Raw genomic sequence first — 17,554 nt, 5'->3', positions numbered from 1 at the left:
CTTGAGGTATTTGAGCACAATCTATGTCCAGTCAGATATGTGGACATGGAAACAATGCTTAGGAAGCCAGACTAAAGTATAAAAAGAAAAATTAAAAAAAAAAAAACTAATCAGAAACTTCAATTGCTTCACACCATGAGGAAGACAGGATTCCCAGATTCCTATGACAGGAATTGTCTGATTCACAGAGTCTGGGTAAGTTATTAAATAAATAAACACAGGGAAAAAAACAGCAATGATAAACCTGGCAGGAATCAGAATCCAAAGTTGCTACAATATTTTTTAGTGTCCAGTTTTCAACAAAAAAATTACAAGATATGCAAAGAAATAGGAAAGTCTGAGACATACTCAGAAAAACATCTGTCAATAGACACCGTCTCTGAGTTTTCTCAGATGTTAGATTTAGCAAACACCTCAAATAACTACTTATAAATATGGCCAAAGAATTAAAATTAATGATGCTTAAAATTTTAAATGAAAGTATGACAACAATGAATAAACATAAATTCTAAATAAGAGGACAAATTAATTTTTCAAAACAGGGAAATTCTGGGGTTGAAAAGTAAAATTGAAATGAAAATTATACTATAAAGATTCAACAAAAGATTATATTAGGAAGAAAGAATTAGTGTACTTGGAGATAGATTGATAGGAACTTTCTAAGATGATAGAAATTATCTTAGAAAAATCTAAGAACAGGGAAAAATTATTGAATAAAAATAAACAAAACTTTAGAGCACAGGGGCACTTGGGTGGCTCAGTTGGTTAGGCATCTGATTCTTGGTTTTGGCTCACGTCATGATCTCAGGATCATGAGATCGAGCCCCTTGGCAGGCTCTGCACTCAGTGGGGAGTCTGTTTGAGAGTCTCTCCCTCTGCCCCTCCCCCCATTCATGCTCTCTCGCTATCACTCTCGGTATCAAATTTTTTAAAGCTTAGAAAAAAGAAAACTTTAATTTTTTGTCCCCCCAAAATGGGACATTAAGCACATCAACAGATATGTAATGACTGTTCCAGAAGTAGAGAGAAAAAGGAACAGAGAAAAATAAGGGGAAAAACAATGGCCAAGGTTTGGATGGAAACATTAAACACATAACCCAAAAGTTCAGCAAGCCCCAAAGAGAATAAACACAAAGAGAGCCACACCCAGACACACCATAGTAAAATTTAAAAGACAAGAACAGAGAGAAAAAATCAGCAAAAGGAAAATTACTTGCATGTGTAGGGGAGTGACATGATTAACAGCAAACTTCCCCCTCAAAACAATGGAGAACAGAAGGCAGTGAAATGGCATATGCAAAATGCTGGCGGGTTGGGGGACTGGTAACCAAGAATTCTACTACCCAGCAAATCTTTCTCCAAAAATGAAGATAAAATATAGACATTTCCACATACATAAAGGCTAATAGAATCCATTGTTAAAACCCTGAAAATATATTTGTAAAATGAATGAAGCCAGCTACCAAAGACTACATGTAAACATTTCCATTTGTAAAACTCTAATGGACAAAACAAACCTATGAAATTAGCAGTGAGGATAGTGTTTACCCTTAGAGGGAGACCATGACCAGGACCCTGGGATCACTGCCCAAGCTGAAGGCAGATGTTCAACTGCTGAGCCACCCAGGTGTCCCTGATTCTGGAACATTTCTGTGTACATTGTTTCCTTCCATAAATGTTTACTAAAACAAACAAACAAAAAAAAGAAGCTTGATATTATCAATCTTTCCTCTCTTTTTGAACCCCTTTATTGTTTTCCCCTTCCTTCACCATTTGAGCACATCTGTGGCTTCCAAGGTCATTTTCTCTGGCTTTTGCACACGTCTCCAGCACTACCTGGTGCTCTAGACTTTGCCCTTCTGTTAGTCTTCAAGTCTGTTGTGCTTCGATCCTGCCACAGGGCCTTTGCATGTGCTTGAGTCCCCACAGAGACCTACTTACCCTTTAGCTCTGAGCTTGAGTGGTAACCCACCCACCACACATCCAAATGTAATTCTCTTGTTTGGCCTAGCTTCCAGAATCACATTTCTTTCCTTCAGAGTGCTCATTTTCACTTGCCATTATGGATTCATAGAGTCATTTGACAGCAGCTTTCTCTTTCCCACTAGCCTGTATGTTTTAGGAAGTCTGGCTATGTTATTTTGCATTGTGTCGCCAAGACTGTGCCTGGCATATAGTAGATATCTGATAACTATCTGCTCAATGAACACAAAAGTTATTGAGACTATAAAAATCTTCATTCTAACACATTGTGAAAAGCCTGGGTACCAAACTGAGGAATTTAGATTTTTTTTATAGGCTGCAGGGAGCCACTGAAGTTTTTTTGAGAAAGGGAGATACGTGACCTTTGTTTAAGATCTCTATGGAAGTAGAGGTGGAGAGGCCATAAGGGAGGCTGTGGTGGGTTCCAGATGAGGGACAGTGCCTACAGAGGGGCAGTGGCCATGTGGGGAAGCCGATGTTGTGCCCCACTCTGACCCCACGGGCCAGCCGGACAGTGACCTCACAATCACCCTCCAGGCCTCCCACCCTTGAAAGCCATCATCCCAGCTGTTGGCCTACATCTGCCTTTTACATTCACATCCTAAAGGTCACGTCTGAGGCCCTCCGGGCCAGCTTCTAGAGACACAGGGGTCAGCCAAGCCAGAGCGTGCCACCTTCCCACCAAACACACAGCCAGGACTTCAAAATGACAGAGAAATCGGAGCCCCTAAAGGACGTGACACCCACAGAGAGGAAGTCCATGTGGAGGACCGCCGAGGAGAGGCGGATGTCTGACCTCACGCGGGTGCTGGAGTGGCTGGAGCGGAGACAGGGGAAGAAAAGACTCATTTTCCAGGTGTGTGCTGTCCAAGCAAAACTGTAGGGCAGATGGACTCCAGACTATTACAAGAGGGGAGAGATGGAATTTGACTCCCAGAAACCAGGAGGTGGGAGGAGCTTTAAGCATGGGAGTAAATGGGAAGAATAATCCTCGGGGAGAGGGGAGGTTGTCCATGGGGTTAGGCGGGCTGTGTTTGCCAGCTGTCGCTCAAGTAGTTAGGCTCCTACCCTCCCACAGAGCCTGAAGAAGCGGATGCTATCTTTCCAGGTGACTACATTTCTTTCCTTTATTATTTATTTTTTAAGATTTCATTTATTTATTCATGAGAGACACACAGAGAGAGGCAGAGACATAGACAGAGGGCAAGGCAGGCTCCCTGTGGGGAGCCCAATGTAGGACTCAATCTCAGGACCCCAGGATCACACCCTGAGCTGAAGGCAGATGCTCAACCATGGAGCCACCCAGTGTCCCTGGTCTCTTATAAGGGCACAGAGCCCATTCATGAGGGCTCCCCACTCACAATCTAACCACCTTCCCAAGGCCCCACCTCCTAACACCATCACACTGGAAGTTAGAATTTCAACATATGAGTTGGGGTGGGGGGAGACACACTATCAGTCTGTGTACTGCCCTTCCCTCTTTCTCGAGGAACTATGGCAGTTTTGCCTCAGTTTCCCCCAGAGTTCCCCCAGGCCCATCATCTATGGAAACTCAAGCCATGTCCTTAGCAAATGGTCCCCTCTGTAGAGGATGCCACTGGACCTTGAATTCCCCAGCCCCCAGAGAAAAATGGGTGAAACATGGCATTCCTAATGACAATGTTTATTAAGCATCTACTGTGTGCCAGGCCCCGAGCTTAGCATCGCACATGAGTTAGCTTGTTGCCTGCTCCCCGCGGGGCTACAAGGTAGGCACCATTCTTACCCCTCAGCTCAAGTGAGGTGGTAATAAGGAAGCTGAGTGGGGGGCAGAGTAGTCATTTGCTTGAGCTCATAGAATTAATAAAGGGACAAGCCGGGGCTCGAACTCAGATTTCTCCTGTTCTCAAGCTCATGGGCTTTGTCAGAGTAACTCCCCATAGCCACCCCCACCTTCTCTGCTCCAACCACTATGGTACCCCTGCCTTTCCAAAAAGCTCCCGTCTGTTTATATGCTTACTTGAAATTTATGTTCAGAAAGATCTGGAGTGCCAGTTCCGTCAAACATACAACAACACATCTGATAAACATATTTCACATTAAGGTGCATTTAATGATTTATGGATGGGCTACCCCCTGCCCCCCATTTCGACTGCTGAGTCACTTGGAACTCAGTATCAATCACGGAAATTTATATTCACTTCTGTGATTAACATGCGTCTCTTCTCACGAAGATCATATTCTAATAATGTTTTCACAGCTTTACCTCTTATGTGGCTTTTACTGGAAATAATTTTGGACTCAGGGAGGGAACAAATTTAAATTGAAAATACAATGAAATCTTCAGGCGTTATTATCCTTCCCAGAGGCACCTGGCTTTTGAAAGCAGCTCCTGTGGGGTAACTGGGTGATGGGCACTTGATGGGATGAGCACTGGGTGTTATACTATATGTTGGCAAATTTAATTTATCTTATTTTTTTTAATGAAAGAAGCTCCTGAGAAAGACGATGGTTCTGTGGCAGCTCTCAGGCAGCACAGGTGGAGGGCGCCCTTTAGTGGAGCTGGTTGGAGGGAGCCTGTCTGTGGTCTCCTCTCCCTTCTCCTGGTCTCCACATAGTGATTCATTAATTTCTCAAAATAACCCTAGGACGTAGATCCTACTATTCCTTCCATCTTCGGATGAGGAAACCAAGCCGTGGTTCCTCTGCCACCAAGCAGCCGAGCAGGATCCTCACCAGGCACCTGACCTGGAGACCAGTCCCAGCCGGCATGTTCACACAACCACAAGCAGCACACCCTAAGCGGAGACCATGTAGATTCAGCCTTCCTCGAGGGGCTTTGTCCCCCCAACCCTCTACGGCCCCTCCCCCCTGGACCCTGGAGCTCCCTAACCAATGCGTCCTCCCTGCCTGCCTGGTGGGAGTAGAGGGCCAGGCAGGTGCACAAGAAAGTCCATATATGGGCCACCTGGGAGGCTCAGCAGTTGAGTGTCTGCCTTTGGCTCAGACCGTGATCCCAGGTCTGGGGATTGAGTCCCATATCGGGCTCCTTGTGAGGAACCTGTTTCTCCCTCTGCCTGTGTCTCTGCCTCTTTCTGTGTCTCTCATGAATAAATAATAAAATAAAATAAAATAAAATAAAATAAAATAAAATAAAATAAAATAAAATAAAATAAAATAAAATAAAAAAGAAAGAAAGAAAAGAAAGAAAGAAAAGAAAGAAAGAAAGTCACATATGCCCTGAGGAGCACCTAGGGAAAGAGAAAGGTAGGATGAATTGTGATGATGGGCTGGATGGGGAGAGGTCAGGCCAGAAGGGAGCTCTGGGGACAGAGGGAGTGTCCTGGCCCGACTCTGAGACAGGGCAGCCCTCCTGTGGCTTCAGACCACAGGCCATGGCAACAGCTATGCAGGCTATTTGGGAGCCAGAAGGAATTCCTACCAGCTTGGGGAGAGGGGGCCCTTGTGTAGAGGGTAATAGGGAGCCAGTGATGGCTTCTGAGGTTGGGAGGCACAGCCAGACCTGAGGTTTAGAAGGTTGTTCTGGGAGGGCAGTGACATTACACCGGGGCATGTCTGGAGGCAGGACAATGGTGAGGGGGCCCGAAGTACCAGAGTGGGGGCCAAATCTGGTGGTGGGGAGGGGGCAGCCCGCTGGCCAGGGGGCCACCCCTCTGTGGGAGCCAAAGTGGCCTCTGACCACTTGGCAGTCACAGGGCAATCCTCTTTTTTTCAAAAGCAGAAACCCAAGGGGATAGTGCTACCGAAAGTAAATGGAAAGGAAGAAAAGAAAACCCAAAACATCCAGAAACAGCAGAAAGGAAAACCCCAGGGGGCATTCATCAAGAAGGTAACACGGGCCCCCCACGTTCAGGAGGGGTACCTGCTCTGCTCCTGCACAGTGCCTGGTTGCGTTTCTTAAATTTAAGGCTCTGAAGTCTGCTCCTGCCCCACAGGAATACCCAAATGAATCACCGCACCCCCCCCACTTCGCATCCCCCCCCCAAAACTGCCTGCCCCGTGGAGACTGGCACTCCTGTGCTAAGGGGCCTTCTTCCCAGGTGCGGCCCACCTGCTCCTGCCCCCCTCTGAGATAGCACGCCGGAAAGCGAGACGTGGCTGAGCAGCCACCAACATGCCATCCCTGCCCCGCTGACCTGTCCCAGGGCCCAGAGAGGCCTCTCCTTGGGCCACTTTGCCTGCCTTTCAGCAAACCCTTGCAGTCACTCATTTCGGGGTGGAGGGGCCCTGCCCAGTCCTATTCCTCATGCCTTGACTTCTCCCCCCGCTCCCCTCCAAGCCCTCCAGTCACGTCGCCAAGAACGGGGACCCCATCATGTACCGAAGGCTCTACAGTATAGACCCGAAGGGACCCCGCCTCAGCATAATTCCTGGCAACTACACCAAGGATGGCCCCAGGAAATCCGGTAAGGGACGCACCTCGGTCCTGCAGTGCCAGGATCGTCCCCCATGATCACCTGCCTCTCAGAGGGACGTGAGGCTCACTCTGCTCTTAGGGCAGCAGTGTCCGCGACAACCTGGCCACTGTGGATGGTCATAGAGGCCACACGGCTCTGTAGGGATGACACCATCAGCCAGGTATGACCCAGGCAGCAGACGAGGGGATGTCTAGGCTCGGCCCACACCTGGGGCTCTCTGCTCAGGAGGCCAGCCTTCATGGGCCTGCCCCAGTCCGTGAGCTCCAAATTATCTAATTAGGTACGTGACAACATCAGAGTAGCACAAAGGGACCTCACCTGCTGGCTCGAGACCTACCAGGTGTTGCTCACACCCAAGAAGAGGCAAGCTTAGGTCATGCTAGATCTCCGGTTCCCAGAGCTGCCCGGGTTCGAACCTTGGCCCCACCACTCTGCAGCGAACTCAGAGTCGTGCAGTCTGGGGTGAGTCAGCCGCTCCATCTCCGGGGCTCAGCGTTCACGTCTACAATATGGGACGGTAACACGACTCGCCTCGCAGTAGCGTATCCGTGAGATGAGGCATATAAAGCATGTAGCCTGATACAGACTAGGTGCTCAATAAACAGGGGGCAAATAGCGATTTCTAAGAAAAGAAAAATTTGCTAAAATGCTCAGGGGGGCTGGACCCTGGTGCTGGAAAAACAATTGCTTTAATTGTGCCTGGCTTCTTGGGAGCGAGGTGTGTGGTTAAAGAACGGCGGAAGGGATCCCAGTTAGCCCAAAGGGGGAGCCGGCAAAAGCGTTTGAGCAGCCGCTGCCAGTTCGCCTGCGCAGAACTGCTCCCACTGTGCCCCGCAAAACGTCCTTTTCTTTCCTTCTCATTTAATACACCGAAGCCAATGAAACCAAATTGCGCTCACTTGCCTGTCAGATTTAAATATGATTGGCTCTAAATGCCGTGCAGGATCCTGGACTGAATCCTGGAACCGCGCTTTAGTGGGAAAACTGGCGAAATCCAAAAAAGCTGTTATGCGCCTGTGTTAATTTCTGAGTTTTGATAAACGCGTCCTGCTTGCGTAAGATGTTAGCATTCGGGAAACCATTTTTGCAACCCATCAGCAAATCTAAAATTACTCCAAAATAAAAAGTTTAGATATAGTTACAGATAGATTGACATACAGCCTACGGGGGGCCCGACACCTTTCCCAAGTTTTCTGTGACTCCGGGTGCAAGTCTGGCTCCCAAGTCCTAGCTCCGCTGAGCCTCTGAGCACCTGCGGCTCTCGATTCCGGGGGTCGTTCCCTTTTCCCTGCTCCTTGCCACCGCAGACACAGACACAGAACACGGCCCCGTTTCCCCCCAAACCTCTCACGTGAACCCTTTGTGTGTAAACAGACTTTACTGAAGGTTTGGAGCAGCAGAGGGAAAGAATTTCGTGGCAGATTTATACAGAAAACAGAAGTTGAGGGATCCCTGGGTGGCTCAGCGGTTTAGTCCTGCCTTCAGCCCAGGGCGTGATCCTGGAGTCCAGGGATCGAGTCCCACGTCGGGCTCCCTGCATGGAGCCTGCTTCTCCCTCTGCCTGGGTCTCTGCCTCTCTCTGTGTGTCTGTCATGAATAAATAAATAAAATCTTAAAAAAAAAAATTGATCACAAAACCCTCTCAAGGGTTCTCAGAGTCCTTCCTCCCCTGCCACCAGGAGTTCCCTGGCTGCATTTGCCTGCAGGGGTGACCTCTGGGTGTTTCCCTCGCCCCAGCACAGGAACCTGAAGGAGCCGAGCCAGGCACCCAAGGCGAGCCAGGCACCCAAGGCGCAAGGTTTCAGGAGTCACTCCCCCTCTGGACTCTGCACTTACGGGAGCCTCAGGGTGAACACCTCCTTAAATTTTGCACCCCCCTGGGCGCTTGGCTGGTGTCCTGGGCCTGCCTCGCTCCACATCTTCCTCTCTCTTTCCTCTTCCCTTTCCTCCAGGCTCTGTTGTCCTCACGCCACGGTTCCCACTGGCTTGCTACCTGGAAGGACCACTTACTTTCCTTTGTTCCACTGTCTTAAACCCTCAAAAGATGTCTATCAAGATATTTTCCTAAACAAAGGCAGTTCCTTCCCTAAGAGAAACTCACGTACCAGCTGATTAAATAATCCTTTTCATAACTGCACAAAAACGCCAGCAGGGCGGACTGACTTAGCAGTTCTTTGGTTTCTCTGCAGTACCCACCCCTCTCCCGACCCCCCCAAGACAAGTCCACCCGGTTCAAAGAGGGTCGGTTTTGTCCGACCTAATGTAACGCAACAAATAGCCACTGGAGGGCAGCAGGTGCTCAGTCGCCACAGGTGCTCGGAGGCACCCAGGAACCACCTGGGCATCCGAGTGGGGGACCCAGGAACTGGGTCAGGGCTGAGTCTGAGCACAGCAAGGGGAGCTTCCTGTGCAGGCCAGCAAGAGGCCTACAATGAGTGGGAGTCAAGTTCAACACAAGGCGGCGCCTAGGAAGGGCATGGAGCCAGTTAAAGGGCAATGGCAGGAGTCCAAGTGGAGATACCTGTGGATCAAGGAAGGGTATTCTAGACCAGACTCCTAGTTCTGGCCTCCTCCGCCCCAGTCAGTACTGGAACCATCGGAGTCCTTGTCAAGAGCCGGATCCCCCACCTGTCCAGGTTTCCCTCTCAGCAGAGTGAGCCCCTTGCACTCTCGATGCCAAGTTTCTGTGTGATCCGGTGAGCAAGAGTCTGTGAGGAATGACCAGCAGCCTCAACACTGAATGTGACCCCTCCATCTGTACAGACACAACAACTCCCACTCGTCCACAGTTTTAGTGTTGGGACGGCCACAAAATCAAAATCTGTGTGAAACTCTGTGTGTCCCAAATGAGTGACATATAAGTGTCTCCAGCTCCAGAACCCCAAAGCTGATTGAAAACAGCAGTGACAGCCCCGATGTGGAACACAGTGCTCCTCAAAGCTGACCATTTCATCTTTGCCCCCCTCCTCATTTTCACAAACCTCCCGTTCACTTCTCTTAACAGCTGAAATGCCACCTCCCACCACATCCCACATCCCACCACTGACCCCCCCGCCACCATATCCAGGAGGCAACAGCCTGCTGCCACAATGACACTGTGCTCCAGGGCCACTGCCCTCTCCCTGCGGCCTCTCCTCCCTTTAGTTCCCTGAAAACAGTCTTTTCTGTTTTCCCTTCCTTTTTCACCACCCTCCTGGGCCCTTCTGAGGGCCACCATGTTGATTTTGAATTCGTAAAAGGTCACTCCATCTTTGGGCCAGCAGAAGAGCCTGGGAAAGCAATTGGAATATTTTTCCAAAGTAAATCTTGGCAAAGTCTGAGAAGCTGGACTAAAAAAATGGAATTCACTTGGCTTTCTCTCCCCGGGTACCTATGCCCAGGGAGAGAAAGTCATTCTGTAGATGCCAGAGCAGGAGTGCATCCCTATTGCCAAGGTCTAGAAGGCAATAATACCCTCTGTCTCCATGAGCACAGTCAGCCTCTGGAGTCTCAAACACAGCGACTATTCAGCCGCAGATTCAGGAATATGTCATTTTTACCCAGACAGTACCCAGGATGGGTGCCCAGAAAAAGGGACCATATTCTATGTTCACATTTCCCTGGATCCACCACTAATCAGCTCTGGTGTCTAGGGCACATGACTTAATCTCTCTGATCCTCAGTTTCTCATTTGTTAAATGGGCATGATATGGTTGTGAGACTGTAGTGCCACCCTCCCTGGAAAGCTCTTTGAGCACTGCCTGGCACACAAGTCACTCAATAAATATTAGTTCATATGTTTAATTATCATTACAATTTATAGTAGTGTTCTTCTTTTCTACATGAGACCTACCTGGACGCAGGCGATGCTCAGATATCTCAGAAAAAGCTATGGTTCTTTCTCCAAGGGATTTTCCATTTGTGTTGATGAGGATAGGCAGCTCATGATTCCTCTGGAACATAGCACCAGTTTTCACTATGTATAAACAGAATCTGTTAAGGCTCCCTGGCCAGGGACCTGCTGGCAGTCCAGAGCACCAAACTGGGTATACAGAGTCCCAATTCAGCCACTAATTCATATGAGACCTTGGGCAAATCACAGCCTCTTTCCAGGTGGCTACTGCTCCATTTATATAACTGTGGGAGGTCTAGACTCATTCCCCCTAGACAGAGCTCAGTAAAATTCTTGAACTTTATTGATGAAATCTTGTAGCCTTACAGGAAGAATGACTTACTTACAAAGGGAAAAAAAAGGGAAAAAAAATGCTCTAGGTGAGAGCAGAGGTACTAAACTAGAAATAATTGGTTTAAAAATCAGAATCTAGATACACTTAAAATCAGATTTAGTATAGAAAGTTTGAAAACAAAAGGATAAGCCAAGACTTAACAAGAAGTGCAAACACATGAGGTGGAATTAAGGATAAAGGAAACACATAGAGTAAAAGGATATTTTTAAATGTTAAGGAGAATAAGTAATAATCATAAGCCTACACATACCAAAAAATACAGTAATTAAGTAGATAACTATTGAGACTGCAAAAAGAACCTAATAAAACTACAGTTATAGTGGGAGATTTTAATATACCTCTTTTAGAATCAAATAGACATAACTTTATATTTGAATACAGAAGGCATTTTTGTGTGGCCAAAGAATATCTACAAAGTTCATCCGCATATTTACCACTAAGAAAATATTAACATTGAGAAAGTAAAGATTTTAAGGCAACCTACATTATCTTAAAGCAATAACTAGAAATACAGTTTAAATTAAACGATATTCCCAACTTAACAGTCAGAAATTAAGAAAAAACTCCTACAATACCCTGTACCAGAGAAAACAAAGCTTATAAATATGCTCCTGTTTCTTACCAAAACCTATGAGAACAAAGGCAAAATCTATTCTCAGAAGAAAATTTATGGTAACAACTAAAATTAATAATTCTTGTCTTTATAATACAAAAAAAGAAAAAAATGAATACTTTTAGCAATTCTTTATTTACAATAAGATAGGAGAAATAATATGAGAAAAAGAGTTTTCATACATTAAATACCAGCTGAGATTAATGAAACCCAAGATAAAAAGTAGTCAAAAGGATAAATCCAAAGCTAGCTTTCTGAAAAGCAAGTGATAAATAGTATAAACACCTCATGACAACTGTTCAAAAGAAGAGTAAAGGGGTGCCTAGGTGGCTCAGTTGACTGAGCATCTATCTGACTCTTGGTTTCAGCTGAGCTCATGATCTCAGGGTTGTGAGATCCAGCCCTGCAACAGGCTCTGAGCTCAGCAGGGAGTCTGCTTGAGATTCCCTCCCTCTGCCCCTCCTCCTGCTCATGCTAAATCAATTAATCAATTAATCAATCCAAGATTTGATATGAGAAAGATTACATAAGCAAAGATGAGAAATATGTAACTGAGCGATAATAGAACACTAGATGCACCTCTCTATGATATATTTGAAAACCTAGAATAATTTCCACTCCCACAATAAATTATTAAAAGTGATAGAATAAAGAAATTTGAAGACAGTAATTTCTGAAGTAAAAACTGAAAGGTGATTGACGCTTTACCACTGAACAAGTCACCAAGACAAAAGGCTTCACACTAGGTTCTGTTTGCCTTTTCAGGAACGAACAATCCTAATGTTGCTTCAGCTACTCCAGACCATGTAAACTACAGACACTTCTGCATTAATCCAACAAGCCATCAGAACCATAGTATTAAAATATTTGCAAAGAAATAATATAGATGCAAAAAATATATTAAAATTTTAGCTAATATACCAAATACATGTGTGAAAATACATCAGTGTATGAAATCAATAACATGCCATGACCAAATGGGATTTCTTTTTTTTTTAAGAGAATAAAGTTTATTTATTTATTTATTTATTTATTTATTTATTTATTTATTTTCAAGATTTTATTTAAATTCGTTAGCTCACATATAGTGCAGTATTAGTTTCATGTGTAGAATTTGGTGACAAATGGGATTTCTTATAGCAGGTTAGGAATGGTTAGGTTTTCAATATCAGAATATCTAAGAACATAATTTATTCCATCAACAAAGTAAAGGAAAAACCATAAGAGCATGTCAGTAAATGACAGAAAAGCAAAAAGTAGAATCAAGCAATTATTGCTTATAAAAACTGTATGTAAACTAAGAATTAGGCTGCTAAATATTATAGAACATACCAAATGTGTCAAGTATCATTCTGAATGATGAAATACTAATTATTTTAATTAAAATCAGGAACAAAATGAGGCATGACTGCTATCATCATTATTGACACTGTTAGAAAGTCTGTCAAATGCAATATGTCAAGAAGAGCATATCATTTTCCTAAATGTTAGAAGGAAGATATTTTCATTTTTTTCCCTTGATATGATTACACAGCCATAAAATTCAAGAAATTCTAGTAAAGAAATAATAAAATATGGTTTTGTTGTTAGTGTACTAGAAAAAATACATTGAAAGACGATAGTCCTTTCTCTGTACTAGTACCATTTCTAGAAATGGAAATGGGAAGAAAATATCACATTCTTATCAGTAAAAATCTATAAAATACTTAGTGGTAAATTTAGAAAGAAGAAAAAAATTAAGTTCTTTACCCACTAGCCCTACAGTGTTTAATTCAGTACAAGTCCCGTATTTGGGTAACATCAGACACCATCACAGTTCATATATTTGTGTCTGTGTGCAGCTGTCCTGCTGTTCCTCACACCTGTACATGCTGTTCCCCCTGCCTGAACCTGCTGCTCCTCACACCTGTACATGCTGTTCCCCCTGCCTGCACCTGCTGCTCCTCACACCTGTACATGCTGTTCTCCCTGCCTGCATATGCTGTTCCTCACACTTGTACATGCTGTTCCCCCTGCCTGCACCTGCTATTTCTCACAGGTGCTATTTCTCATCTGTACATGTTGTTCCTCTTGCCTGTACCTGCTGTTCTCTTTGCCTGCGCATGCTGTTCCTCACACCTGTGCATGTTGTTCCTCCGGCCTACACCTGCTGTTCCTCACACCTGTACATGCTGTTCCCCCTGCCTGCACCTGCTGTTCCCCCTGCCTGTACATGCTGTTCCCCCTGCCTAGACCTGTTGTTCCTCACACCTATACATGCTGTTACCCCTGCCTACACCTGCTGTTCCTCACACCTGCGCCTGCTGCTCCTCACACCTGTACACGTTGTTCCTCCTGCCTACACCTGCTGTTCCTCACACCTGTACATGCTGTTCCTCCTGCCTGCACCTACTGTTCTCCTTTTTCATCCAATAAACTGTTTTTCCTTTAAAAACCCCATCTTGGGGCACGAGGGTGGCTCAGCGGTTGAGCATCTGCTTTGGCTCAGGTGGTGATCCCGGGGTCTTGGGATCGAGTCCCACGTCGGGCTCCCTGCATGGAGCCTGCTTCTCCCTCTGCCTGTGTCTCTGCCTCTCTCTCTGCGTCTCTCATGAATAAATAAATAAAACCTTTTTAAAAAAATAAAACATAAACAACGCATGTCGAGCAACCACCCAAACAACCACCAGGTCCAAGTCCATCTGGGGGTTCCTTGGGGGAGGAGGGGCGGGCGGCGGGGAGCTGGGGCCACGCTGGAGGGAGGAAAAGGCTGCGGGAGCTGAACCCTGCGGACAGGGGCCCCGGGACAGGGCTTTGTCCCCCTCCCCCCGCCCCCCAGGCCAGCTCTAACTCCCGTTTCAGAAATCAACATCAAGGACGCCATCGCCCTGGAGTCCACGCAGCGGCCCCTGTCCTACCGCCACCAAAGCATCGCCGACTCCCTGCTGCAGGAGCCGTCAGCCTTCAGCGCTCGGAAGTCCACCCTCCTGAGAGACTGGGTAATGAGCAGGACGTCCGACGTGTCCTACGAGCGCAAGCTGAGGAGCCTCATGGAGAAGGGCGCGGAGCCCAAGGCCGAGGCGGTGAGGATGCTGAAGCCCGAGGAGGTGCTGAGCTGCCGGTGAGCAGGTCCCCACTGCTCCAGACGCCTGGGCTGAGCCTGGGCTGAGCCTGGGCTGGGGCCCCCGGGGGTGGCGGACCCCGCTCTTTGTGTCCCGAGGGGCCCTTCCAGGGCTGAAGCAGTGGGTTCCCCCGCAGCCTCTCCTGCTAGTTGGTGGATGAGCTCTGGGATGGGCATGACATTTGGGTCCTGCCATTCTGATGCCACACTTTTGGACCCGTGCACCACCCTTCCAATATTTCCACATGTCTCACAATAGACATCATTATCAAAAAGAAAAAATGAGTTGTCTGTGGCCTAGTGTTAAGAGAAAAATCCCCCTATGATTTGCTGGTTGAGCTGTTGGCGGCCTTGGGTTGCTGGTGTTGTCGAGTTGCTGGCGATTGTAGCCACCATCCCCCAGATTGTGGCCACCATCCACCCACACATGGCTACCTGCTACTTGTGGGGTCTTAGACATCCCAGGGTACTACGGGTGAAGCCCTTTGGTATTTACCGCTCTTACCAGAGATCTTCCTCCTCACTTGCCCTTCATCTTATTTATCAGGAACCACCCCCCCCCCCAAGCCCAATGCTAGCAAGGCTCAGAAACTTCAGTAGAAGAAACAGACAACACAATGATGTGCATGTCCTTGTAGACTGAACAGCAGTGAGCTCATCTGTAGGTTTCAGATGGCCTCAGATGCCTGGCATCCAGTGACCCCATTACAAAGTGCTACTCTGTTCGCTGACTGGCTGAGAGATGGATGTGGCAACCTCCCCAACCGGAGGGGGCTTTAAAAAAAAAAGATTTTATTTATTTATTTATGAGAGACACAGTGAGAGAGAGGCAGAGACATAGGCAGAGGGAGAAGCAGGCTCCATGCAGGGAGCCTGACATGGGACTTGATCCCAAGTCTCCAGGACCATGCCCTGGACCGAAGATGGAACTAAACCGCTGAGCCACCCAGGCTGCCCTGAAGGGAGCTTTTTGCTTGACCTTTCCATGGATGGATGACTTTGGTTATGGCTTTCACTTTGATGGGTTGATTCTCATTGACTCTGGCCAATGGACAGCCTACCTGGGCTTCAGGGTGGGCAGAAAAGAGATTTGGGCAGGGCCCCTGCCTGCCAAGGAGAGAGGGAGAATATTGGGAAAGATGGCCTCTGATGAGCCATTAGAAAAACATTCAAGACAAAGACGAAATCGTCCAGAATGGGATCCTAGCGAGTGCTCACGTGTACATTTGTGTGAGACCCTATAGGGCTGGGTTGGCAAGGAAGGGAAGGGGACAGACCCTGCCTGGCGCTGTGAGGGAAAGGTAGTCCAGACATGGGGCTGTGGAAAGGGGTGTAAGATGTCTGTAAGAACAGGTAAGCTCTGGGCAGATCTTGAAGGACAAGGAGACCATTCCCAGTGGGTAGAAAACCCGGGTTATATCAATATGCAGCTCCTCCTCCATCGTCTGTAGCAAAGTGACTAAGCAGCAGGTGGCCTGAGTAGGAGACCCTTCTCCTTATTCTAGAGCTAAGAACGAGGTCAAAGCCCCTTGTAGAACTAAGAGCTCTGAGGATATGATGGTAGAGCATCTCTCTGGACAACACAGCATTGACGGCATCACTTCTCTCCAGTACAAGTCAGGATTGTGGGGCTTTAGCTAAGATTTTAAATCAACGGCCTAATTTTTTGTTTGAATATTATTAAAAGAAAATACTCACCTTTCCTACAATTTTACTCAGCTTTTATTGCCACTGTTCTGTATTTTGCCCAGGCCTTGGCATCACTGAGATTAGACACACCTGGCAGTGATGGAAGTCCTGACCACTGCATCTCTCCCCATGTGGCATAATGCATCGCCATCACCATAGTGCACCTGCTTCTTCCAATGCCATGTTAATGCTGGCAGAAGGGTCCTTGAGATGGATATTCCATTATTTGCTTAACCACTCCTCTGTGGATGGAATTTCCTCTTTTCCTATTGTTGATAACCCCGAAACGAACACTTTCATTTATGTAGTTTTTCATTCCATTGGCTTCTTTTCTTGGGATTAGTTGAAGGCCTGAGTGGAGTTCCTGAGTCAAAGATACTGACTTGTGGGGGGACTTGTGGGGATGGGGACGGTGCCTGGAACAGATGTTGCCGAATTAATTTCCAAAAGAGTTACACCGGTAAAAACTCCTACCAACTCTGTGGGGTATCCCACTCTTTGATAAGACCTCTGTCAGTTCCAGAAACATCTACAGAGTCAGTTCTCTTTAGAGACCCCACACTGCTTAAATCTAAGCTCTTTTCAATAAAGGTTGAAGCTACGAGGACTCCACACTCAACTAACTAACCCATTTGGCCTTGTCTTGCACAGATACCTGAGGTTGTCCAAGAACAACATTCGAACCTTGCTCAAGCTGTGCAAGGATGCAGGCATGAATGTGGACATCCATCCCCACATGGTCGAAGGAGAGATAGATGCCAAAAAGGTGTTCGCCCCAAACCCCAGCATAGCCCTCTAAGCAGCTCGTCTCCCCGGCCACCTCAGGGTCCCTCTGTGTTGGGCCCTCGCCCCCCACACAACATCCTCTGGTATGGCACACCAAGTCCTTCAAACCTGGTGCATCCCTTTTAGATGGTCGTGATTAGCAAACAAGGCTAAACTGCATGGATCATTGTGTTCATGTAGCGTTTGTCCTTGACTCGGATCAGAACCAATTTAGAAGGAACTATGGACCTTCCCCCCCACCAAAAGCAGATTCTGTAGAAAAGCCTTCTTAGAAAAGTAGTCTTATTTTTATTTTATTTTATTTTATTTTATTTTATTTTATTTTATTATTTTATTTTATTTTATTTTATTTTATTTTATTTTTATTTTACACACACACCGAAGGTCTCACACACCACCCCCACCCCTGCCCATGCAGGACTTGGTTCTGTGGGGAAGTGAATGCCACATTTTCAAGGGACTGCTTGGTGCTCCCAGGCCCTCAAGGAGGGTGTGCTGCAGGAGCCTCACCTTTCAGACCCCAAGTGCCCCTGCAGAGTTGGGTTGCAGGCTTCCTCTGGGGTTCAGCAGGAACTGGAAAAGGGAGGGGAAATGAATGAACAGGAGACATCTTGTCCTACCCCAGCAACTAGGGCCACCTGGGTGCTCTCCTAGGGTCCAGAGGGCTTTCCTGTGCGGACTCGACAGGCACAAGCCTCCAACTCAGCTTCTTGGCATTCTAACCAAATAAGCCTACAGT

The 17,554-nt window shown here is 46.8% G+C and overlaps 1 protein-coding gene across 2 annotated transcripts; it reads left to right on the top strand.

The window, feature by feature from the left end:
* Positions 1-2,531: 2,531 nt before the first annotated feature.
* On the top strand, positions 2,532-16,979 carry C2H16orf78 (chromosome 2 C16orf78 homolog). Of its 2 annotated transcripts, none has more exons than XM_038531097.1 (5): positions 2,532-2,839; positions 5,702-5,812; positions 6,263-6,389; positions 14,082-14,340; positions 16,681-16,979. In XM_038531097.1, the coding sequence occupies exons 1-5, from the start codon at positions 2,690-2,692 to the stop codon at positions 16,826-16,828; spliced, it is 795 nt and encodes a 264-aa protein (XP_038387025.1). In that variant the 5' UTR covers positions 2,532-2,689; the 3' UTR covers positions 16,829-16,979. The 2 variants fall into 2 exon arrangements, with proteins under 2 accessions (XP_038387025.1, XP_038387026.1); XM_038531098.1 differs by having other exon boundaries at positions 2,533-2,839; positions 5,705-5,812.
* Positions 16,980-17,554: the final 575 nt, after the last annotated feature.

This window comes from Canis lupus, chromosome 2 (genome assembly GCF_011100685.1).
Source record: "Canis lupus familiaris isolate Mischka breed German Shepherd chromosome 2, alternate assembly UU_Cfam_GSD_1.0, whole genome shotgun sequence".
In the NCBI taxonomy this organism is placed as follows: Eukaryota; Metazoa; Chordata; class Mammalia; order Carnivora; family Canidae; genus Canis; species Canis lupus.
The sequence above is the reverse complement of the archived record's forward strand: the minus strand, read 5'-3'. Positions and strand labels throughout refer to the sequence as shown.